At 47.1% G+C, this 21,540-nt stretch overlaps 5 protein-coding genes across 12 annotated transcripts in view; 4 read left to right on the top strand and 1 right to left on the bottom strand.

Moving 5' to 3' along the window:
* The first annotated feature begins 4 nt into the window (after positions 1-4).
* On the top strand, positions 5-2,920 carry LOC122624240 (DNA replication licensing factor Mcm3). Its single transcript, XM_043803721.1, has 3 exons — positions 5-1,539; positions 1,604-1,837; positions 1,911-2,920. Exons 1-3 carry the CDS (start codon positions 181-183, stop codon positions 2,781-2,783), a joined length of 2,466 nt encoding a protein of 821 aa, XP_043659656.1. The 5' UTR covers positions 5-180; the 3' UTR covers positions 2,784-2,920.
* On the bottom strand, positions 2,871-5,595 carry LOC122624241 (protein DENND6B). Of its 2 annotated transcripts, none has more exons than XM_043803722.1 (2): positions 4,393-5,595; positions 2,871-4,317 (listed from the first exon to the last, which is right to left on the bottom strand). In XM_043803722.1, exons 1-2 carry the CDS (start codon positions 5,509-5,511, stop codon positions 3,526-3,528), a joined length of 1,911 nt encoding a protein of 636 aa, XP_043659657.1. In that variant the 5' UTR covers positions 5,512-5,595; the 3' UTR covers positions 2,871-3,525. The 2 variants fall into 2 exon arrangements, with proteins under 2 accessions (XP_043659657.1, XP_043659658.1); XM_043803723.1 differs by having other exon boundaries at positions 2,871-4,314.
* A 503-nt stretch (positions 5,596-6,098) lies between these two features.
* On the top strand, positions 6,099-8,614 carry LOC122623834 (DNA repair protein XRCC1). The gene is made up of 4 exons (XM_043803185.1): positions 6,099-6,367; positions 6,446-7,720; positions 7,782-7,870; positions 7,933-8,614. Exons 1-4 carry the CDS (start codon positions 6,317-6,319, stop codon positions 8,399-8,401), a joined length of 1,884 nt encoding a protein of 627 aa, XP_043659120.1. The 5' UTR covers positions 6,099-6,316; the 3' UTR covers positions 8,402-8,614.
* A 156-nt stretch (positions 8,615-8,770) lies between these two features.
* On the top strand, positions 8,771-10,704 carry LOC122624321 (calcineurin subunit B type 1). Of its 2 annotated transcripts, none has more exons than XM_043803819.1 (3): positions 8,771-8,788; positions 9,333-9,375; positions 9,655-10,704. In XM_043803819.1, the coding sequence occupies exon 3, from the start codon at positions 9,695-9,697 to the stop codon at positions 10,205-10,207; it is 513 nt and encodes a 170-aa protein (XP_043659754.1). In that variant the 5' UTR covers positions 8,771-8,788; positions 9,333-9,375; positions 9,655-9,694; the 3' UTR covers positions 10,208-10,704. The 2 variants fall into 2 exon arrangements, with proteins under 2 accessions (XP_043659754.1, XP_043659753.1); XM_043803818.1 differs by lacking the exon at positions 8,771-8,788 and adding an exon at positions 9,021-9,094.
* Positions 10,705-15,429: 4,725 nt separating this feature from the next.
* LOC122623588 (small conductance calcium-activated potassium channel protein) overlaps positions 15,430-21,540 on the top strand; it is a 57,190-nt gene continuing 51,079 nt past the window's right edge. For 5 of the 6 annotated variants that reach the window (XR_006326412.1, XM_043802823.1, XM_043802821.1 and 2 more), the window contains exons 1-2: positions 15,430-15,595; positions 16,309-16,825. The gene's annotated coding sequence lies outside the window, so the exon portion shown is untranslated. Of the gene's footprint in view, positions 15,596-15,640; positions 15,666-16,308; positions 16,826-21,540 lie in introns of those variants that run through there. The other variant, XM_043802820.1, reaches the window with a different exon arrangement.

Raw genomic sequence — 21,540 nt, 5'->3', positions numbered from 1 at the left:
CCGCCTGGTCACACTGCGCCGTTCCCGCCAAAAAAACTTTTGCATTCGGCGTGCAATTTGTGGCAGTAGTTTTGTTTGCATTTGCGTTTGCCTCCGAACGGATCGAAGCTGCTCCACATCGGGAATCCAAAAGCAGTCCAGTGAACGCCAGTGAAGAGTAGTAGCAACAGAAGCAGCACAATGGCCCACGAGGGGGAACAGTTCATCAAGGACATACAGCGCGAGTATGTGGACTTTCTGGACGACGAGGAGGATCAGGGCATCTATGCGGGCCACGTCAAGGACATGATCGCGGAGAAGAGCAAGCGCCTGATCGTGAACGTCAACGATCTGAAGCGCAAGAATCCGCAGCGGGCCCTAGGACTGCTGGGCAATGCGGCGGATGAGCAGCTGGCCTTTGGCCGGGCGCTCAAGGAGTACGCGTCCACCGTGGACCCGAGCTATGGCAAAATGCACGAGGATCTGTTTGTCGGCTTGGAGGGCTGCTTTGGCAATCGGCATGTGACGCCACGCTCGCTCACATCCGTCTATCTGGGCAACATGGTGTGCGTGGAGGGCATTGTCACCAAGGTATCGCTGATACGGCCGAAGGTCGTGCGCAGCGTTCACTATTGCCCCAATACGCGTAAGGTCATGGAGCGCAAGTACACCGATCTCACATCCTTCGAGGCTGTACCCTCTGGCGCCGCCTATCCCACCAAGGATGAGGATGGCAATCTGCTGGAGACTGAATACGGTTTGTCCGTTTACAAGGACCACCAGACGCTGACCATCCAGGAGATGCCGGAGAAGGCGCCGGCGGGCCAATTGCCGCGCTCCGTGGACATTGTGTGCGACGACGATCTCGTGGATCGCTGCAAGCCCGGCGATCGTGTCCAGATTGTGGGCAGCTATCGCTGTTTGCCGGGCAAACGCGGTGGCTACACCTCGGGCACGTTTCGCACCGTGCTGCTGGCCAACAACATATCGCTGCTGAGCAAGGAGAGCAATCTGGACATATCGCGCGAGGACATCATGCTGTGCAAGAAGCTGGCCAAGAACAACGACATCTTCGAGCTGCTCAGCAAGAGTTTGGCGCCTTCGATTCATGGCCATGCTTACGTTAAGCAGGCCATCCTGTGCCTGCTGCTCGGCGGCGTGGAGAAGATCCTGCCGAATGGCACGCGCCTGCGTGGCGATATAAATGTCCTGCTCATCGGCGATCCATCGGTGGCCAAGTCGCAGCTGCTTCGCTACGTCCTGAACACGGCACCAAGGGCCATACCGACCACGGGTCGTGGTTCCAGTGGCGTCGGTCTGACGGCGGCGGTGACCACGGACCAGGAGACCGGGGAGCGGCGTCTGGAGGCGGGCGCCATGGTCCTGGCCGATCGCGGTGTCGTCTGCATCGATGAGTTCGACAAGATGAGCGACATCGATCGCACGGCCATTCACGAGGTGATGGAACAGGGACGCGTGACCATTTCCAAGGCGGGCATCCATGCCTCTCTCAATGCTCGCTGCTCCGTTTTGGCTGCCGCTAATCCGGTGTACGGAAGGGTGAGTTCATCATCGCCTTCTTCTCAATCGAATTTCCTGCTCATTTGGGTTTTCCATTTCCTAGTATGACCAATACAAGACGCCGATGGAGAACATTGGCCTGCAGGATTCGCTGCTATCCCGATTCGATTTGCTATTCGTTATGCTGGACGTCATTGACAGCGACGTCGATCAGATGATTTCGGACCATGTGGTGCGCATGCATCGCTATCGCAATCCCAAGGAGGCCGACGGCGAGCCCCTATCCATGGGCAGCTCCTATGCGGACTCACTGTCCTTTGTTTCCAGCAGCGAAGAGGTGGGTTTTGCAATCGAAACAGAAAACATATTGAAGGCAATGATTGACATGTTACCATCCATTGAATTCACAGAAGAAGGACACCGAGGTGTATGAGAAGTACGATGCCCTGCTGCACGGCAAGTCACGTCAGCGCCACGAGAAGATCCTGTCCGTGGAGTTCATGCGCAAGTACATACACATTGCCAAGTGCATGAAGCCCAAGTTGGGCGAGCAGGCCTGCGAGGCCATTGCCAACGAGTACTCGCGCCTTCGCTCCCAGGAAGCCGTCGAAACGGATGTGGCCCGCACTCAACCGATTACGGCCCGTACCCTGGAGACCCTCATCCGTCTGTCCACGGCCCATGCCCGCGCACGCATGTCCAAATCGGTGACCATTGAGGATGCCCATGCGGCCATCGAGCTGGTGCAGTTCGCCTACTTCAAGAAGGTGCTGGAGAAGGAGCGCGGCAGCAAGCGCCGCCGGAACAGCGGCTCCGAGGCGGAGGATGAGAACGGCGAGGCGTCCAGCCAGCGCTCGCCATCGCGTCGCTCCAAACGCACACGCACAGCGCCCGTGGGCGCCGACAGCGACGAGGAGGACATTGAGACACCGCAGCCGGATGCTGGCGACTTGACGCGCCGCGAGACTCGCCGTTCGCTGCCCGCACGCTCGGCCGACTCGCAGCAGCTGGCCAGCTCCAGTGAGGAGCAGTCGGTGGCTGCCGCCACACCGTCCACGGAACCGGCCACAATCAGCGATGCGCGTCTGGGGCAGTTCAAGAACAACTTGCAGCGTCTGTTTCGCGAGGCACGCGAACAGAGTTTGGCGCTGGCCAGGATCACCACGGCCATCAACGATGGCAGCCAGGAGCCGTTCAGCGCTGGCGAAATTGAGGCCGCCGTGCATCGCATGACCGAGGACAACCAGATCATGGTGGCCGACGACATTGTCTTTCTCATCTAAATCGAAATCTAAATCTCGCATTCCAACGATCCAAACATCAAAGCATCCATTACTGCATCCATTATCCATTCTAATCCACATGTATCGTTTAAGTTGTATTTTTGTTTTGTATTTTTATGATAATAAACACTTTGGAATCCACATTGCAATTGCAGTTGATGGATGTGTTCACACAATAGTTATGAATCCAGCATTTGGCTAATGTATAGTTAACTTATATTTGACAATCGTAGACATAAACAATTTCAGCGACATACATACAAAGCTGCACAACGTTTTTAAAAAAGAAACAAAATGAACGTAGAACAAACTGGCTTTAAATCACATTTCAGAACTTCAACGAGGTAATTTCACGCAAATTCGTATTATTTGATTGGGTTGGAGCTGGAGCCATTGGCCTATCCATTTGAGACAGTCGGGAGACATGAGCATTACTTCGAAAGGGTGTGAAAAGTTGGAACTGGAACTGGTATAACGCAAGGATTACATTTAATACTTGACTTGGACTAACATTCAGCGCACGCCATTTGCTGCTCACACTCACTTCGCTTGCTTGGGATTATTTTAGAATTAAACTAGACACGAATACGGCGACTAATCTCCGATTAAAACCTATTTACACTGATAAAAGAGCACCGCCTGCCGCACAGCACACGCATCGCACGCAGGCACACAATCACACAGGATAACAGACAGACAGACAGACAGACAGGCAGCCAAAGTGATGGGACGCCAACTAGGATCAAAGATTCACCACATTCTTGAGATCCGGCGGCAGCAAGCCCTTCATGCACTCGATCTGTGCGCGTATCTGCTGCTGTGTACCATTGATGCCCTCCAGCTGCGCGGCCTTGTCGCCATAGAGATTCAGTTTCTGCTTGAGCTTGAGTATCATATCGATGATCTCCACCTCCTGCTTGTCGTGCGCCCAGTGCTCGAGATTCGCCACCGACAGCGCCTGCAGCTGGAGATCCTGCAGCGTTAGCTGCAGCTCCCGATGCCGTGCACCGTACCAGCCGCGGAAATTGGGCGACCGAAAGAAGCGTCTGTACAGGCCCTTCCAGTCGCCCTTCAGCGGCGACGTTAGCTGCGGCCCAGCTGTCTCCAGCGTGGCCAGGAAATCGTCCAGCTTGAAGCTGCTGGCATTGGGCGCCGACTTGAACGGACTGATGTCCTTCTGCAGCGGCATCAGCGAGGCCATATACCGCTCCAGCGGTATCATAAAGCTCTGGGTCAGCTCGAGCAGGTGGCGTCGTATCAGCGCGGTTTGCACATGCTCCGGCCGCTTGGTCTTCATGCCCAGCAGCACCTTCTTGATCAGCGCCTTGTCCTTCTTCAGGTACGGCCTGTACTTGCTGTGCAGTCCCGCCGACGAGGCATCGCCCGAGCCATTGCTGGAGCTGCCGTTCAGGGCCGCGCTGGACTTCACCGATCTGCCACTGAGTTCCGTTGCGCTGGAGAAGGATGTGGCCGATGCAATGTTCCTTGCGTGCTTTTGGCCCAGCAGCAAGTGCTGTTGCTGCTGCATGTTCTTCTGAAAACGAGCGAGATGGCGATACATGGATATTGCTTTGTGATTACTGGGCTATTTTCCCATCCATGCACTCACCTGGTTGTCCACCAGTCGCAGCATGTGCGGCCAATCCTTGAGCAGCTTGACAAAGAACGGATTGGTCACGCCCAATATGCAGGCGGGCAGTGTCGTCTTGCTGCTGCACTCCTGTGTGAACTCCCGGAACTCGCTGTCGTGAATGGTGAAGTAGGGACGCGCCTCTGCGCAGTACTCGAGCGGCGCAATCAGCGCCAGGAGGGTCTGCACCATGTGGGAGCAGTCGGCGGGTGAGGTGCCCACGACAACGATGGGCTCGGCGGTGATGACCAGCTCCCACAGCGTGTACAGCTGCTCCATGACAAAGTCCAGGGAGCGGAAGAGCTCGATTTCGTTAACCGAGGCCAGCACCTTGGCCGCCGGGCAAGCAGCCATGGCCGGTGGCGTTTCGCCCGCGCTGCCGACACCTTCGGCTGCTGTGGACTTCCTGCTGCTGCTGCTGGTGCGCGGTATGCAGATCTGATAGCTGCAGTCCATCAGCGGCAGCTGGAGAGGTTTGCCCACCTTGAGGCCCGGCCACTGGCGATTGATTTGCTCGCTGGCCAGCTTGAGGACGTCTGTGCCATCCTCAAAGTAGCGCGGCGCCAGCTGGGAGAGTATGTCGTAGTACAGATTGAAGAACGGAAGCCGTGTGATGATGATGAAGCTCTTCTGGAAGTAACCACGCGGCAGATTCGCGTCCCTCTTCTGCCGGAAGTAGACGAAGCCCCAGTAGTGGGAGCCATCCTGTCGCAGCGCCGGCGAACACTCCGCATTGTAGCCTGGCAGGGAGTCCCGACGCGTTGTGCAGCGCAATCGCATGTGGAACTTGGTGTCGCCCATGCAGCCGGAATTGGAGTCCGGAAAGGCCATGTAGCAGATGTTACTGACCTCCTGGTCGCTGGGCATGAACTGCGGCGGATAGACGTGCTCCAGCGCCTGGCCCAGATTCAGATCGAAGGTGACCACGCAGAAGCAGTGCATCCACTGCGAGAAATTCACCCAATCGCTGGCACTGGGCTCCGTGTTCGAGTTGGTGGCATCCACGTCCTGGCATCCGCGCTCCCGCTCACTCTCACCCTCCCGCTCGCTGGTGTCCAGCGATGGCGCCATCTCCTTGATTCTCGCATCCGCGCTCATGCTCTATTTTGTTGATATTTATTTATTTATTTATTTATTTGCCAGCGACATTGACAAGGGGAATCAGGGATGAGCGATAGTTGCTACCTGTTCGCACCGTTACCATCGTGAGTCACTGTTTAAATCGATTGTGTTTGCTGATAAGCAATAATGGTTTTAAATATATTAAATTGACGCAATTATACTGCTCATCCTGTTTGGTTGTTTGTCTGGGAGCTTTGTTTTTATTTTTTTCTTAGTGATCATATCTCTTGTTTACTGTCACTGTTAGCAAGCATTGCTCATCTCCTATTGCAAATTTATCATATCAAAACTTTCACTTACATATGTTTGCTTTTCACTAGCGCTGCCACTTTGGCGATTTATTCTCTCGAATAGAAACAAAAGTAATAGCTGATTTAAAACACTTACTAATTTATGCAAATGCATTTTATAGATAACATTTATTTTTTAACCAAAATATAAAAAATTCGAAAACAATGTACAGTGTTGGTAAACCATTTCATTAACTAGCTAGTTTTGCTACTTAGCGATATCCAGCTAGGCTGCCAGCACTGCTAGAGATGGGCAATTAGCGCCCAGCAATACAGGGTTTATTTTTAAAATAGTTGCCAAAACAAAATCACCTTAGTTTACCTCTCTGCTGCAAAAGACAACAGATAAACAAACATTGTGGCGCCCATGAAAACACTCACAAAATATACAATTTCTTTACGATAATACGTATAATTATAGGCGCAGCGTTGGCCAAAACGATTTCCCGCCAAATCAGCGGCGTCTCAGTTAAATTCATGAGAATTGCGAAATGCCAATTGCGGTTTTTAAGTCCGTGCGCGAAGTGAGCAGTGAGGATGCGGTGAGTACTGATCCTATATAGACCGCCGATATATATAAACACGCTCTATATATAAAACTATGCATTCCCGATGGCCAGGTGCACGTGGCGGAGAATTTGCTAAAGGAGAATGCCGGCAAAAAGTGGCGAACCAAGGCGGCGGGCGAAAAATCCGCATATGTGGTGCTGGAGTTTGCGGAGCCGCAACAGATTACGGGCATCGATATTGGCAACGAACATGCCGCCTTCATCGAGGTGCTGGTCAGCCGGACGGGCTGCCAGGCGGACGATTTCCGGGAGCTGCTGCTGTCCAGCTCGTTCATGACGCCCATTGAGAGCAAAAACTCGAGCAACCCGAACCGGGTGCGCTGCTTCAGTGGCCCTGCACTGGCGGAGGCTGCCCTGCCGGAGAAATGGAAACTGCTGAAGATAGTCTGCACGCAGCCCTTCAATCGCCATGTGCCATATGGGCTATCCTTCGTCAAGGTACATGTGGTGGCAGCTGCGGCGCCAAAGGTCAAATCCCTGTTGCCGCAGGGTGTGATGCAGTTCGGGGCCTTTAAGCTGCGCGAGGAGTCACCCGATTCGGAGACGGACAGCCAGGTGAACAGATTTCACAGCTGGAAGAAGGAGACACAGCACAAAGCACCTGCTGCGCAAATCTCCACAGCAGCGGCCATTCGGGACGCCGGCTCCTCGGCCCTGAGAAGGCTGAGCATTGGCAGGGTTTCCAGCCTGGCTGCATCGCCCTCACCATCGCCCAAACCCTCGCCCAAACCCTCACCGTCGCCATCTCCAGTGCCCAGCGGCCAGCGATCGGGTTCTCCGACGCCATCGGAGGCCAAGCCCCTGGATCGCAATCGCGCTTCCCTGCTGTTTGGCGACGATGATGAGGATGAGGCCGATGACGCGGGAGATGCCAAGAAACATCGACTGAGCAAGCATCTGGAGGCGGACAAGGATCGCCGGCGTTTGGAGCAGGAAAAGGAGAGGGAGAGCAGGAAGAAAAAGTCCAGCAGGCATTCCTTGGATAAGTCATCGTCGAAAGAAGACAAACCCCCAGCAAAGGAGCACAAGTCGTCGTCAAGAGAAAAATCCACACCGAAGGAAGATAAGCATTCACGAAAAGAGGAAAGATCGCATTCGAAGGAGGAGAAATCCAGGAAGGAGGAGAAGTCTAAGCATGCCCACAGATCATTGGACACCTCGAATGCCAAGGAAAGTTCTCGCCCATCTGCGCAAAAGCGTCATTCATCTCCCACCGCAGTCGCAGTCACGCCCGCCAAAAAGCAAAAGGTCATGGAAAAGGCAATTCAATACCGGCCATTCAATCAGTTACTCAAGGGAGTGCTCCTAGTCATCAGCGGCATACAGGCAAGCAAATGCCATTGATTGCATCACAAAACTCTTTAAACCCAACCCCCTCTCCTTTCAGAATCCCGATCGTGCAGACTTGCGCGCGAAAGCGGTCGCCTTGGGAGCCAAGTACAAAGCTGATTGGGAGCCAGGATGTACTCATCTGATGTAAGTGATGTGTGCATTGAGCCTGGTAACTGCCGCTAACTCCTTACATGAAACCCAAACAGATGCGCGTTCAAAAACACTCCGAAGTACAATCAAGTGAAGGGCAAGGGCAAGATTGTGACACGCAGTTGGATCGAGAAATGCTACGAGCTGAAGAAGTATCTGCCATGGCGACGATACGCCCTGGATACCAACGACTTTGGCCAGCCGGAGAGCGATGAGGAGCTGTGCGACGAGGCGACGCGGCCACGACGCGATTCCAACGAGAATGATGTGGATATGCTGGAGGAGAGCAAGCTAAAGAACACCTATGATTCAGCTCTAGCGGATCAGAATAAGATGGATCTGGATGCAGATGCTTCATCGGGCATTGATACGGAGGATGAACTGCAGCGGGTGGCTGAAAGCAACGTGAAGAAGGCCAAATTAAGGACACCAGCTCAGACAAAATCGCGAGACATATACGAAGTTAGCACAGATGAAGAGGACTATTTGGTGCTAAAGAAGAAGCAAATCCACGCTGGCGATTAGGTGCCATTTATAAAATCTCATCTCATATTTTGTATACGCCTTTATTACCTAAATGGCTTGTAGTCTGTACTGCAAGTACGTCTTTCGTTTTTGTTTAAATGTGCGTCTAAGTATATTCTCATTCTCCATGCAAGCTGATTGCGACAAATTCTAACGATGATTAAGTAATGGCTTGGACCATTTTAAATAAAAGAATAAAAGACAAGAAATAAACTGCGTTTGCGTATTAATAATAATATTATAATAGATCTATCGCATGTCAATATAAAAATACTATCGAATGAACCACCTCTAGGCTGATGCGATGGTCCATCTCTAGCAGGAGCTGGAGCTCACAAATAATGTCCTAACGCATAGCACGATACTTTAAGGACTTTCCACCTACAGGTATGCTATGGTAAAGCTGAGCAAACCCCTTTACTCGCAAAACTATGCTCTAAAAGTGGAAAAGATATAACGCACAAGTGAAAAATCAAATTAAAGCCCACAAAAAAAAATATTTAAAAAAAAAACAGGTGGAAAAGCAACAGCTGTCCGCTTTTGACAGCTGCGCTCTCCGCGCTCTCCCACTCTTGGCGAGAGCTAACGGTGAAAACTCTCTCATTCGCCTGCAGTCGTGTATTTGCTGTCGAGCGAGTAGAGAGCACTTTCTTTGGGAGTTTAACAATCCAGCGCAACTATTGTTTATTTATGGTAAATATCTATGGCTACCACTTGCAATTCCGCATTGGGATCCACCAAAGCATCCGGGCCAAACGCAATTGCATCCGGGCACTGTGCCTCTGCCCAGATTCCACTCCTTTGCGGGAGCGAAAACGAGTAGTGAAAATCGTGGAAATTTGGAAAATCGATACGATTGAGCCATAATTAAAAGTGTGCTGCTAACTTGCACTCCCCCTATTTCCTATTTTTTGTGTTTTTTTCTTTTTAGAGAGAGCGCCAGTCGTTGGAAAATTGAGTGATTAAACGCCCAGGTAAGAAAGTCGTGCTGTACACGCTGAGAAAAAGTGCAGTCCAAATGATTTCGAACCTGTCAGTGACAAGTGCGTATGCAGAAGAGTAAAAGTGGGCAGCCCAGAAGTATGCAGCAATATTTTCATATACCCAATATCCTTCGAAAGTTCTCATTGAGTAACTGCTTACTCTACTGCTAACTTCTGTGATATTTTATTTAATAATTGGTTTGAAATTCAGTTGGAAGCGACTTTTCATCAGTAGAGCAGTGTATTCTAACGATTACGTTTCATTCGCAGATCAAGACCAGAGAACTAACTAAGCAACCAATAGGCCATCATGGGTAACGAGACCTCCCTGCCCATGGACATGTGCTCCAACTTCGATGCGGACGAGATACGCCGCCTGGGCAAGCGATTCCGCAAGCTGGATCTGGACAACTCGGGAGCCCTGAGCATAGACGAGTTCATGTCGCTGCCGGAACTGCAGCAGAATCCGCTGGTGCAGCGGGTCATCGATATCTTCGATGCGGACGGCAACGGGGAGGTGGACTTCAAGGAGTTCATCCAGGGCGTGTCGCAGTTCAGCGTGCGCGGCGATAAGCTGTCCAAGCTGCGATTCGCCTTCCGCATCTACGACATGGACAATGATGGTTACATCTCGAACGGGGAACTGTTCCAGGTGCTCAAGATGATGGTGGGCAACAATCTGAAGGATACACAGCTGCAGCAGATCGTGGACAAGACCATTTGCTTTGCGGACAAGGACGAGGATGGCAAGATATCGTTCGATGAGTTCTGCTCGGTGGTGGGCAACACCGATATCCACAAGAAAATGGTTGTCGATGTTTAGGAGCCACATACACATAAGTACTATATACATTCATATGTACATATAGTATCATATGTACTGGGTTCCGTAATGAGTATGTGTGTGTGTGTGTGTGTACCTTCCCTTCCTTGAAACCTGTTCAGCTTTATAATAAACGGTCTGTCTGTGAGTCTGTTAGTCTGTGAGGGCGTTTGAGGCGTGCCAAAAACGAAGCAGTTTACTCAATTTATTGATGATGACACCTATCGCATATAGTACACGTTAATCCAAAAACCTGATCGATCTCTCATCCACAGAATGCAATGAATTGTGTCTTATACTCATATACTTGAAACCACCGGCAACGGACCACTCACCACTAAAAAAAAACCAAAAAAAAAGCTCATCTATTCTATGAATCATGCTCTCCATGACTTTCCATGCCCCATTCGAAATGCCATACCTTCGAGGTTCGAACATCCCTGCGATTGCGATCGCTCGCATCATCTTAAACTAGTTTGTACTATGTATATCCTAACTCTACGTTCAATTCAAGCCTAACACTTAAGTTCATCTCTCGACTAAATGTTGTGTATAAGATATGTAAAGAACAAAAAATAGAAAGAAACTACAACTACAACTACAACTACTATTAAACACTGTTTATCGAAAAGCTAAACTCAAAACCCCGAACAAGCGTTTATCTGTTGGTTGGTTGAACGTGGGGCCAAAAGTGGGCTGGGTTCTTTGGCCGGCGGGCAGATGTCCTCGAGCCGTCATCGGACCGCGAGTCCTTGGACAAACAGCACGTGCGTGTCGCCTAGCTAAGTCGCCCAGTGCTCCCGAAACTCCGGAGTCCCGAAAGCCGACCGCCCAGAAGACAGGCACCACCAAATGTGGGAAGGAAACCACCGGACGAAGGTAACCGAAAACTTTTTGGCCGTTGGCAACGATTAAATGTTTTGTAGGTCACCGATTTTCCAACTGCTCGTGTGTGCTTGTGCTAGTGTGTGTGTGTGTGTGTGTGTAGGACGTCCCTCATGTGACAAGTGGTACACTCGGCAAAACTTATGCTCACATATGTATGTTTACTGAGTGGAAAACATAAATGTTACGTATACGCCACGTTGATCAGTACAAATCAGCGGACGAAGATCATTCATTTTTATTGAAAATACTTTAATATAGAACAGAAATGTCACAAATCAGTGGGAGAAAATCATTCATTTTAATATAAACAACTTAGTAAATAAAAAAGAAACATGAATATTACGCATACGCCACGTTGTTCAATACAAATCAGCGGGAGATAATCATTCCGGTTTTTTTTATACTCAAATTTTTGCATAGTACCCACAGTTTGGTGGCGGAATTCAGCGAGAATTTCTCGCAGTGCCGGCAGGAAGCCAGCCAACTAGCTGCCGGGTCCGCAGAGAACTTGTACGGCAACAGAGCCTTGACCACGGAGTCACCTACTGGGCGACTGGGCCATGGAATTACTGGGGAACTAGGGAACTGGGGAGGTCCTGCGAGGGTCCTTTGTGTGCGGCTGTGTGCGAGAATGCGTGAGTGTGTGTGCCTGGTATCAATAAATTATTATATGCTGTCTGTCGCAAGCTGGTTCGTTAATCATTTTCGCCTGGGCCTCGCCCCCGCTTCGAACCCGACCTCCAAATGAAGGCATTTCCATTTTGAAAATTAGTAGGGTTAATGCTGGAGGGTAGCACCCCTCCATCACTCAACCCACCACCCACCAAAGAGCAACCTTTGACCTGCAGCCCACTAATTTCGCTCCTGTTGCTGCGTCACACAGCCCACGGGCTGACCTTTTTACCGATTGGTATTAATTGGTTTGATTAATGTGCTCCAATTTTCGGATGGTACGTAACTGCGCCGGTCCCCAAGAATCGGGCATTTCCATTCGAACTCGCGTCCATCATTTCATTCACGGGACTTGTATTAATCGATGGGCCAGATACAATTTGTAACTTCGATGGGCTCTTCGACTATACAGGTGGGAGAGACGAGAGACGAGAGACAGGTGATATTTATGTCGGGCAGGGCGAGGTGATGACCAAGTTTAGATAATAGCATTAATATATATCTGCGCTTCGGGCAAATATTATTCACTTTTCATGCGAAATACTACCGGCCATTGATGTCATCCCAAAATCTGAGGCACCCATCTTGCCATAAAACCTATTGATCCCTTTTACTTTTTTTTTTGGTTTTTCTCTGTAAAACCTCTTGGAAAACCTTTTTGCCGCTGCTGTTTGCCGTAGGGCCTCAAACTTATTTCGCTTGAATAACTTCGTTTCGGTGGCAACTATTTAGTCAAACGGCTTTTTATAAATTATGCATGTACAAAATTCCCCCAAATTTTAATGGGCTGGCGAGCAGAGAAGTGGCAATATGCCTGGTTACCACAAACACAAATCAATATAGCTATATTTATATGTATATTGTATATCTGTAGAGCGGCGTGTGTGTAATGGAGTTTGGACAGGTAAGGGATATCGTCTAACCTGCAAACGAAATTGTCAGCTTTTCCATTCCATTGCCTTATATATTCGTTTGCCAGCCGGAATCTCTGGGTTTATGGGCTCTGGCATTTAGTTTGCGATGCCCACACCTGGGGGAAAAATAAAAGCTTTTTAGTTTATGTTATGTTGCCGTTGTTTTCGCGTTGTTTTCCTTTTGGGCTGTTGTGTTTTTGCAATAATAATTGTGGCATTAAGTCAAAAGCGGGCCTGCGAAAACAAATGCCAAATCAATGTCCATGTGTGTGTCTCCCCTTGACAGCTGCGGCCAAAATACTAGTGATTGCCAGTCAATGAAATGCTTTCCTGAATATGGTGAATATTTGGTTTTCCATAGACTAACAAATAGTATTATAATTCACAGTGGGCGCATTACCACTTTAATATGCTTACGGAAATCGTTTGGGATTGTACCCATATATTAGCATTGTTTTGTGCTTATTGGTCGGTTAATTTATTTAATTAGCCATTTCTATAATTTCGCCCCCAGCTGTGCGTGTGTGTGAGTGCGCTTGAGTGGCATGTGTGTGTATTGTGCGATAAAAGTTGACTCGTGCCAGTTTCGAGCTGTAACCAAAAACGCATACAAAACAAAAAGCGGCAGAAAACAAGAAACAAAAACGACGAGCGCCCGGAATGCGGTGGGGCAGGAGGCTGGCGCCCGTGGCCCGGGGCCCGGGGGGAGGAAATACAATGTGAATGGGAATTACAAAAACAAGGCATCAACAACCACCGGGAGCGTTCCTTCATTTTCCCCCGCTTCCCAGTTGTTTCCCGCCCACAGAACCATAAATTCACCATTACCACGCAGCTACCTCAACAGTGCACCGCCCCCCTCCCGCACTCGCCCTTTGACCCACTGTACCACCAGCCCAACAACCTACCAACCAACCAACACACCAATCCACCCATCGCCGCCCCACCATTAAAAGGTGGCAGCAAACAAACGCCGATGACGCAACGGAACCCTACTCTGGAGACCCCGATTCCGAACCCGAATCGTGGTCCGAATCAGAAACCGAATACGAACATGAATACGAATGCGAATACGAATACGAGTTCGAGTACGAGTATGAGTACGACTACGACTACGAGACCGAGATCGAGTTCGAGTTCGAGAGCGAGGAGTTTTATAGCAACCACCAGGGCCGGACCTGAACCTGACCCACTAACCCTTCGAGTTATAGGCAGCGATTCCGCGTTCTCATGGGAATCATCGACAAGGATATACCTGAAAACAGATACAGATACAGATACATATGCCACGTGGTGACGAAGTGCAAATGAAAATCTGCCATGGTCGTCCGATCACAACAATGAAAACTATAAAATCATATTTCGCTACAAATGTTGATATTTAAACATGAGTATGAATGATGTACAACTTTTTTGCGATACAATATAATCATAACTAAGCTTAACTTAAACTTTAGCTTTTCTATTATACCATTGTGAGCCATAAACAATGAAATATGTGTAATAGATTGTAGGCTTTTCCATTTGCATATAAAGTTGAACCTTAGGTCTAACCATCCTAAGGTCAATGTTAAGTGCTTTCCTGCTCGTCTGCTTTCTCATGCTCTCGTTAAGTGAAATGTGGCAGTAAAACTGACAAGTGCCGGGGCACACTAATGAATTTAATGGATACTTACCGCTCAAGCAGAGCATAAGAAAATGGGCAGTTGGGTACTAATCTTCCATTCAGTTTCAGTTGATCCAGCTGTAATTAGTTTAATATATGCAATTCCCCACATTAAATGAACCGTAAAATGTGCTCAACTAAAGAAAATATTTCAGTGAAATGTATAAATGTTGATAATTGGCTTAAACTTTACTAGGTTCGAATATGGAAAATGAGGCTCACTTAATTCAGTTATCTGGTGAGTGGTAAATTTTCCCAATTTCCAATTAGAAAGCTCCTGTGTGCCTTGGGACTCCAACTTGGACTCCGATTTTCTGTGATTCTGTGACTCCATTTTCTGTTTTCAGTCTCGGATTCCGTGCTGCGACTCCCGATTTCCCATTTTCCCGATTTCCCGCTTTCCCGATTTCTTTTGCCATGCAGTGTCTTCATGCTTGTATGCTGTTACTTATTTTTTTTGAGACACACCAGTGGCAAGTGTCTTTCAGTGGCGGCGACGGGAGTTTTCTATAGGGGGGGGCAGCAAAATATTACGCATACGCCACATAGTCATAATTGTTGTTGAATCTAAATACTTTGCAGTTTTCAAATGTTAACTCGCCTGATGTGTATGTGTATGTACGTATGTTTATGGCGCTTATTCGGTACTGTTCGGTTTCGTGGCAAGGAATTTTGAAAGTTGCAATCTAAAAATAGCATACCTTTAGGGGCTCTTCGCTTCCAATCAAACAACCGAAACTTTTCACACCAACCACCAACCCACCGCCACCTCCTACACACCCCCCCCCCCCCAGCAAAAGACAAAGTTAACTGTCGCCGCTGCTGGGTGGACTAAACGACTCTCCGCCCACAAGTGCGACAGAGCGGCGAAGAGAGCGGGAGAGCGGGTGCGATGGGAAGGGGAAGAGGGGCGAGAGGGCGAGAGGAAGTGGGAGTGGAAGAAAGCGGGAGAGAGCGACTGGGCGACCGAGCGACAAACCGACCGACAGCCGAGCGGCGAGCAAGAAGAAGCACGCTATATACACGGTGCCGAGCAACAAATTGAGTCAGTATCGCACAAACAACACTAACGGAAACATCAACGTGAAAGCGAGACGGACGCCCTCCGTCCCGTTATATGCTGTGTCTGTCTGTCTGTGTGTTGAGAGTTCTACGTCGCGCACTCCAAAAAAATACAAAACAACAAAAAAAAATAACACAAAAATATTAGCACTCACACACACTGGCACACACACACACAAGCATACCGTAAGCTTCAGGTGCTAGAACAAAAACAGCCAACGAAAAAGAGACAAAAACGTTTAGATCTCAAAAAACAGTAAGATTTAGCAAAGGAAAGACAGTGAGATCTTGAAGGGAAAGGAGCAAAGAGGGAGAGCCAAATAGGCTTTGATCTAAAAAGCGAACCGAGAGACGAGATTAGGACCTTTCTACACGATCTAAGATGTAATGATCCAAGAAAAGAAATGAGTTTTAAGATAGGAATTCAAAGAAGTTCACATGCGAAAAGAATAAAGTTTGAAACGCCGATCGTGTAGACAGGTCCTCATAGCGAAAGAGAGCGAGTGCAGAAAAGAGAGTAGGAGAGCAGGATCGCTGTCAATTAGCGGCTTAAGCCGTTACTTTGAGAGCAAGTGGGTACAAATCACCCGAGGGCAGTGTGAAAAGTTTTCAAGTTGGGTACTTGAGCTGGAAAAGTTTGCAGCGGCCCCAATTTGACTAAAAAGTCAAGAGTAGAGCCAGTATAGACAGGCACAGATGCATGCAAAGAAATTCATAAAATAAAAAAATACGTAAAGTAGTTCAAATTCGACAAGCAGTGGAGTTGAACGCTCTCCGTTCGTCGCCGTTGTCTCGTGGGTGTCGTACACACATAAAAATACCTATATACATATATATAGATGCCTGCCCATCTATATATAAACAATATGCATATCTATTTTTTTCTTGTTATTCTATAGTTAATACATATATAGTTGAAAAAAATAAATCAAATAAAAAACAAGTGCAAGAAAAGAGAAAAGCGCCCAATGCGGCCAATGGAAATGCCAAAGAAAATGCAGCAGCTACAAATTCGACAACAAATGCAAATTCTACAACAACAACAGCAGAAGAAGCAGCAGCAACAACATCAACTGCAGTTTCCCAACACATAAGTCCACCGAATTTTCCGTCTTTGTCGCGCGCGCTCACACACATACACACTCAACTTGCATACACACACACACGGAGACACATGCATGTGCATAAATGGCAATATGGACGAACAGCAGCAGCATTTGCGTTGTATACCAACACAGTGACACGCGCGTGCCAAATATTGCCGATTTTATCACACAAGCAACAACAACATCAGCGGGACCAGCTATTAACTAAAGGAGCCATTACAACAACAATAACGGGATCCAGCAAAGCAACAGCAACAGCAAGTACAACGAGAGCAACGAACATTGCTGGAAGGCGTCGCAAAATATCAAAGTGGGTACCACTACAACAACTACACCAACTACAACAAAGATAGTGTATTATGCTTACTAACACAAACACACACACACCCACATGCAAACACATGCCGCCTGCACCCTTTTGCACCCACACGCACGCACACAGACCACCGAAAGCTTGGCATACCAACACGAACGATAATAACTGTTACTGCAAAGTGCAAGTAGCGGTAGAAAAGGACAAAGGACAAAGGCAGGAGAAACAGCAGCACTGAGAAGGAGGCACAGGAGCGAGAGGGAGTGCTAAATGAGTTATGCGTGCACATTCCTCAACTCACCGCTGCAGTCGGCCACTCACGCACACAAACACACGCCTGCATACACGCACACGCACACATGGACTGAAAGAAAACTTCCGTTAAAACATGAAATTAACCACCAACTTTACTTTGGTCCGCAAGGCGCAAAAAAAACACGTAAAACAAAAGTGAAGGACACTTATATACAAATAAGAGGTTATACAGACTCGGTTAGCTTGAATAGATAGATAGAAAGTGCAGCTAATGCAATTCATTAAGCTAAGAACTTCAATACAAGTAATTAAGAGCGTTATGAAGAAGAGAAGAAAAAGTTAGAGGGATAAAAAATACATTTGTATGTATGTAGTTTACTATGTTTGACAAATTAGAGCAGAAGCGGGCTTAACTTGATTTAAAACTCATTTTCGTTGACTTGCTATTGGTTAAAACAACTCAAAGTAATTCGCAGAATTAAATTACTCTATCCCAACCACTAATTTACAACTTGGAAAGTCTAAGGAAGCCTGAAGGGGTTTTTAAAATTGCCCATAACGAACTTTAAAGTGCCCGCAAGCTCATAAATAAATCACAAGTCCTCGCTGCCATGTTAAATATTACCAAAAATTGCCGGAATCGCAGAGTCGAAGCAAAAGTTTGGCTCATAAAATTAGGCCAACTTGGCATACCGACAAGGGCTCGACTAGATTTTCGGACCACGTCAACTCCCCCCCCCCAAAAAAAAGACGAATTTTGCCTTTTGCCTTTTTGTTTTTTTTTTTTTTTTTTTTGGAAAGGCGAACGGCAGACCGGGATTCAAGTACGGAATACTTGACATTTTTGCGCGCCGTGCAGTATATGCAGATTAGGCCAAGTTGGCTGAGCAACCGCAAGCCACAAGCCGCAACGAACAGGAGCTTTCGAGTGCTGTGCAATCAGAGGAAGGACCTTAAGGAACCCAGCAGGACCTCCGGATCCGGATCCAAATCCAAAGTGGAGGAGCCCCCGATGAAACGATGAAACACGTTTGGCAGTACAGCTGCCCTTCTTGCGGTCATGCAAATGCATAAGGACTCACTGCTTAGTCCTGGGAAAAAGGGAATACGAGATTTTCCAGTAAAACAATGACCCCGTCGTCACCGTACTTTTCCGCACTTTCCCGCACTCTGCCCGCTTTCCGCCACTTTCCATCACACTCTCGGACATGCAAAATTCATGAAGAACCAAATTGAGTTTGCGGTCGAACCCAAAAACATAACTAAATATAAATAATTGAGTGCAAAAAAGGGGTCAACTTTAAGGGCATTGTGGGGGACTTGAACTTTAATCGAAACTTTCTGCTTTAAAGTTATAATGGAATTTAAAAGTAAAATTTAAATGCGAATATTGAAAAGTAACAACTAAAAGAGTACAAATAATTATATAACTAATCAAATTAAAAGATAATTGCACACAATTTCTACTTAAAGCTATAGTTGGCTAACCAAGTGCTTGTTAAATCAACAAGAATCTTTGATCTAAGAAATATGTTCATCGTAAACAGGTATTTTATGTCCGAAACGGCACTAAAACTGAAAATTCAGCATGGAAATCATTGTCAATTACCCACTGCTAGGCAGTACACAACCCAATTAGACATTCCTTATTTTCAATGTAAATAGCAAAGATCATAAACCCTGATGTACGTGCACTGTAGCCATCTATTGTAAATAAAATGTCAATTGTGTTTATTCCCCAACCTATTATCCAAAAATACATCAAATAAACTTGTTTCAAAATAAAACACAACAAATTTTTACACTTTTTCCCCTGATATTTTTTCGTCTTCGTTTTTGTTTGGTTTTGCTGTGGTTTCTTTTAAATATCTCTTTCTTTTTTTTGCAACTCATTTCGCCTGGATGTCGCCGCTTTCGCTTTCTATAAACGCTGCCAGATATCCCAGATATACATATGTACATACATATATCCCAATGCACTTGTGTGTTTGGCTTTCTTCTTTTTTTTTGGGAGCGATCGTGTTGAATGTGAAATATGTCTGAGATGCAAGAATTTGCCATAAATAGAACGCAGATCTCTAGATGCCAATCGCAGTGCCCAAGTCGCTTGCCCAGAAATTCCCCTTCGGCATCAACTCCAATATCAAATGTGTCCCCCCTGGGGAATCTTAAGTAGTCCCTTGTTTTGGCCTAATGGAAAATAGCATATCATTCCAGTTGCCCCGTTCCCGTTCCCGTTCCCTAATCGAATCTTGATTTATTTCGTTAATCTTTTGAATTTTGAAAAGTCGTCGTCGATGGCTTCTCTCCTCGAAGTCCCCTGTCGAATGGTTAATGACCAGAAAAGCGGGCAAAGTGAGCGTAATTAATGGAAACTGTAATCAATCATGCGCTCCAATTAACCAGACCCATCCCGTCCAATACTCTTCTCCATATTCTTGTCGGATGTGGGACTGCAGAGGTGGATATATATCAACCTCCACCCCCACACCCCCCCCAAACACCCCGCAATTCACGGACTAAATGCTAATGGGAGGCCCCATTTTTCCACATTTTCCCACATTTTCCGACCCGTAATGACACAGAGCGGTCCTGGTGTACATTTCAAAACTCATTACGATTCACTCACTCGACGTCAGCGAGGGTGTATATGTACACATACTTATATATACATATATATATAGATATAGATACGGCCGACGAGTCATCATCTCTGATTTCTTCATTTTTTTCGCCTTTCAATGAGCTCCATATTGCAGTGTTTTGCCTTTGTTTTTCACAAGGTTCTTGGCCTTCCACGAAGACCTCAAATCAGAACAAATAATTTAAGAATAAATTAATCTTGCTCTTTTTTTAATTTGATATTCGATTGATATTAGCAATGTATTTGGGTAATTTCCGAATTGACAAAACCAAATGCAAATTAGATGTTGGCGGCTAACTTGTCGGCAAAAAATTCATAAATTCTGGCATTAAATTGGCATTGCTAATACATCGATGATAAAATGGCCGGCCACTGGAGGAAAATACACATCGTTATCTCGTTAGCGATAATTAATTCGGCAAAAAGCACTTGGGCCAACTTCAACTGCCCATTCACTACACCACTTGAATACATGAATATCGAGCGTTTTGTTTGGCGGGCAGTTTCACTGGGTATTCACCAGTAAATCCCCAACGAAAATTCAATACTGCTCAAGATTGCTCAAGATTGCTATTCATAAAAAATCGCCTGAGAAAGCTGGCGTCTTTTATTCATATCGATAATTGTTTGAACAATTTCGGTGAATACTCGTACCAAAAATGAATTCATCGATTGCCTGCGGCTTTTTCCCTTCTCGCTTTTACATTTCTCGCTTCTTTTTTTTTATTCGCGCTTCATTTACTTTCGGGTCCTGCCGCAGGGGGGCAGAAAGGGGGAGTGGCAGTCGAGAGGAGACCAGAGGACCCTCATAACCTTTCACCTCGAATGGGCGGGATGTTGGTGGGCCAAAGTGGGCAATGTGGGAAAAGTGGGCGGCGGGTGAGTATTTCACATTTGCTGATTTTTGACGTGTCCATTTTCCGTTGATTGATTTTGCTTGTGCACTGAAAAAATGCTTCTACATACTAGATGCTGCACCAAATAAAGCTGAGTATTTAAGTCAGAACTGGCACATTTGAAGTACCAAGTAAACGAAGATTCTCTAGTGATTTATATATTAAAAATTTATTAATTAATTAACAACAATTAACATTTTTTGAACATTTATTTAAGCTCAATTGGCATAGAAGGAATATATGTTTATTACTTGTTGCAATTTCTGTTTGCCGTGTGCGCATTATGGCATAAAATGTATATAGATATCTGCATGTGTGGGTTGTGGTTGCATCTACTTAAAAATACATTTATTTTTGCGGCTCACAATGCGCGAGGGGAGACATGGAAATTGATCAAATATTTATACAGTTTGCATAGTCAATTTACATAAGTCCATCAGCAGTCCGGCTGTCCGCGTGCGTGTGCGTGTATGTGTATGTGTATGAGTGATTTTCCCGAGTGTTTCGTGGACTTTAGTATGTTTGTTAACCGCACCACCCACTGCCACCCACTGCCCAACTTTCCATAACCTTGCCCGCTGTGTGTGTGTGTGTGTCTAGCCTTGTCCTGTCTCATCAATGTCAAAGCAATGAACCCGAATATCCATATTGCCAACGCTTCGCTTATTCAATTTCCCCGTCTGTCTATCCAAGTGAATTTCCCGCCCCACCGCCGAACACATTTTCCCCATTTCCACGATTTCCCCCCCCCCCAAACTTTCCCTTTCGGCTAATACCCTTTTCAAAAGCCTGGCAGCTTAAAGAGGGCTTCGGAGAGGGGGAGGGCAGGGTGTAGGGGGTGGTCTTAGGGTATTAACAGCTTCGACTTGGCGCAAAGGAAAACAGCGTTTTTGTTGTTTGCCCAACAATGTTAATGT

This window comes from Drosophila teissieri, chromosome X (genome assembly GCF_016746235.2).
Source record: "Drosophila teissieri strain GT53w chromosome X, Prin_Dtei_1.1, whole genome shotgun sequence".
Taxonomy (NCBI): domain Eukaryota; kingdom Metazoa; phylum Arthropoda; class Insecta; order Diptera; family Drosophilidae; genus Drosophila; species Drosophila teissieri.
Note: the sequence above shows the minus strand (reverse complement) of the source record. Positions and strands in the feature narration are given on the sequence as shown.

Bases quoted from the DNA above. Each gene is read 5' to 3' on its own strand.
- LOC122624240 (XM_043803721.1), top strand. From the start codon at position 181: ATGGCCCACGAGGGGGAACAGTTCATCAAGGACATACAGCGCGAGTAT. The intron at 1,540-1,603 runs GTGAGTTCATCA...TCCATTTCCTAG, and splicing joins CTAATCCGGTGTACGGAAGG to TATGACCAATACAAGACGCC. The intron at 1,838-1,910 runs GTGGGTTTTGCA...TTGAATTCACAG, and splicing joins TTGTTTCCAGCAGCGAAGAG to AAGAAGGACACCGAGGTGTA.
- LOC122624241 (XM_043803722.1), bottom strand. From the start codon at position 5,511: ATGAGCGCGGATGCGAGAATCAAGGAGATGGCGCCATCGCTGGACACC. The intron at 4,318-4,392 runs GTGAGTGCATGG...GCTCGTTTTCAG, and splicing joins TGCGACTGGTGGACAACCAG to AAGAACATGCAGCAGCAACA.
- LOC122623834 (XM_043803185.1), top strand. From the start codon at position 6,317: ATGCCAATTGCGGTTTTTAAGTCCGTGCGCGAAGTGAGCAGTGAGGAT. The intron at 7,721-7,781 runs GCAAGCAAATGC...CTCTCCTTTCAG, and splicing joins TAGTCATCAGCGGCATACAG to AATCCCGATCGTGCAGACTT. The intron at 7,871-7,932 runs GTAAGTGATGTG...AAACCCAAACAG, and splicing joins CCAGGATGTACTCATCTGAT to ATGCGCGTTCAAAAACACTC.
- LOC122624321 (XM_043803819.1), top strand. From the start codon at position 9,695: ATGGGTAACGAGACCTCCCTGCCCATGGACATGTGCTCCAACTTCGAT.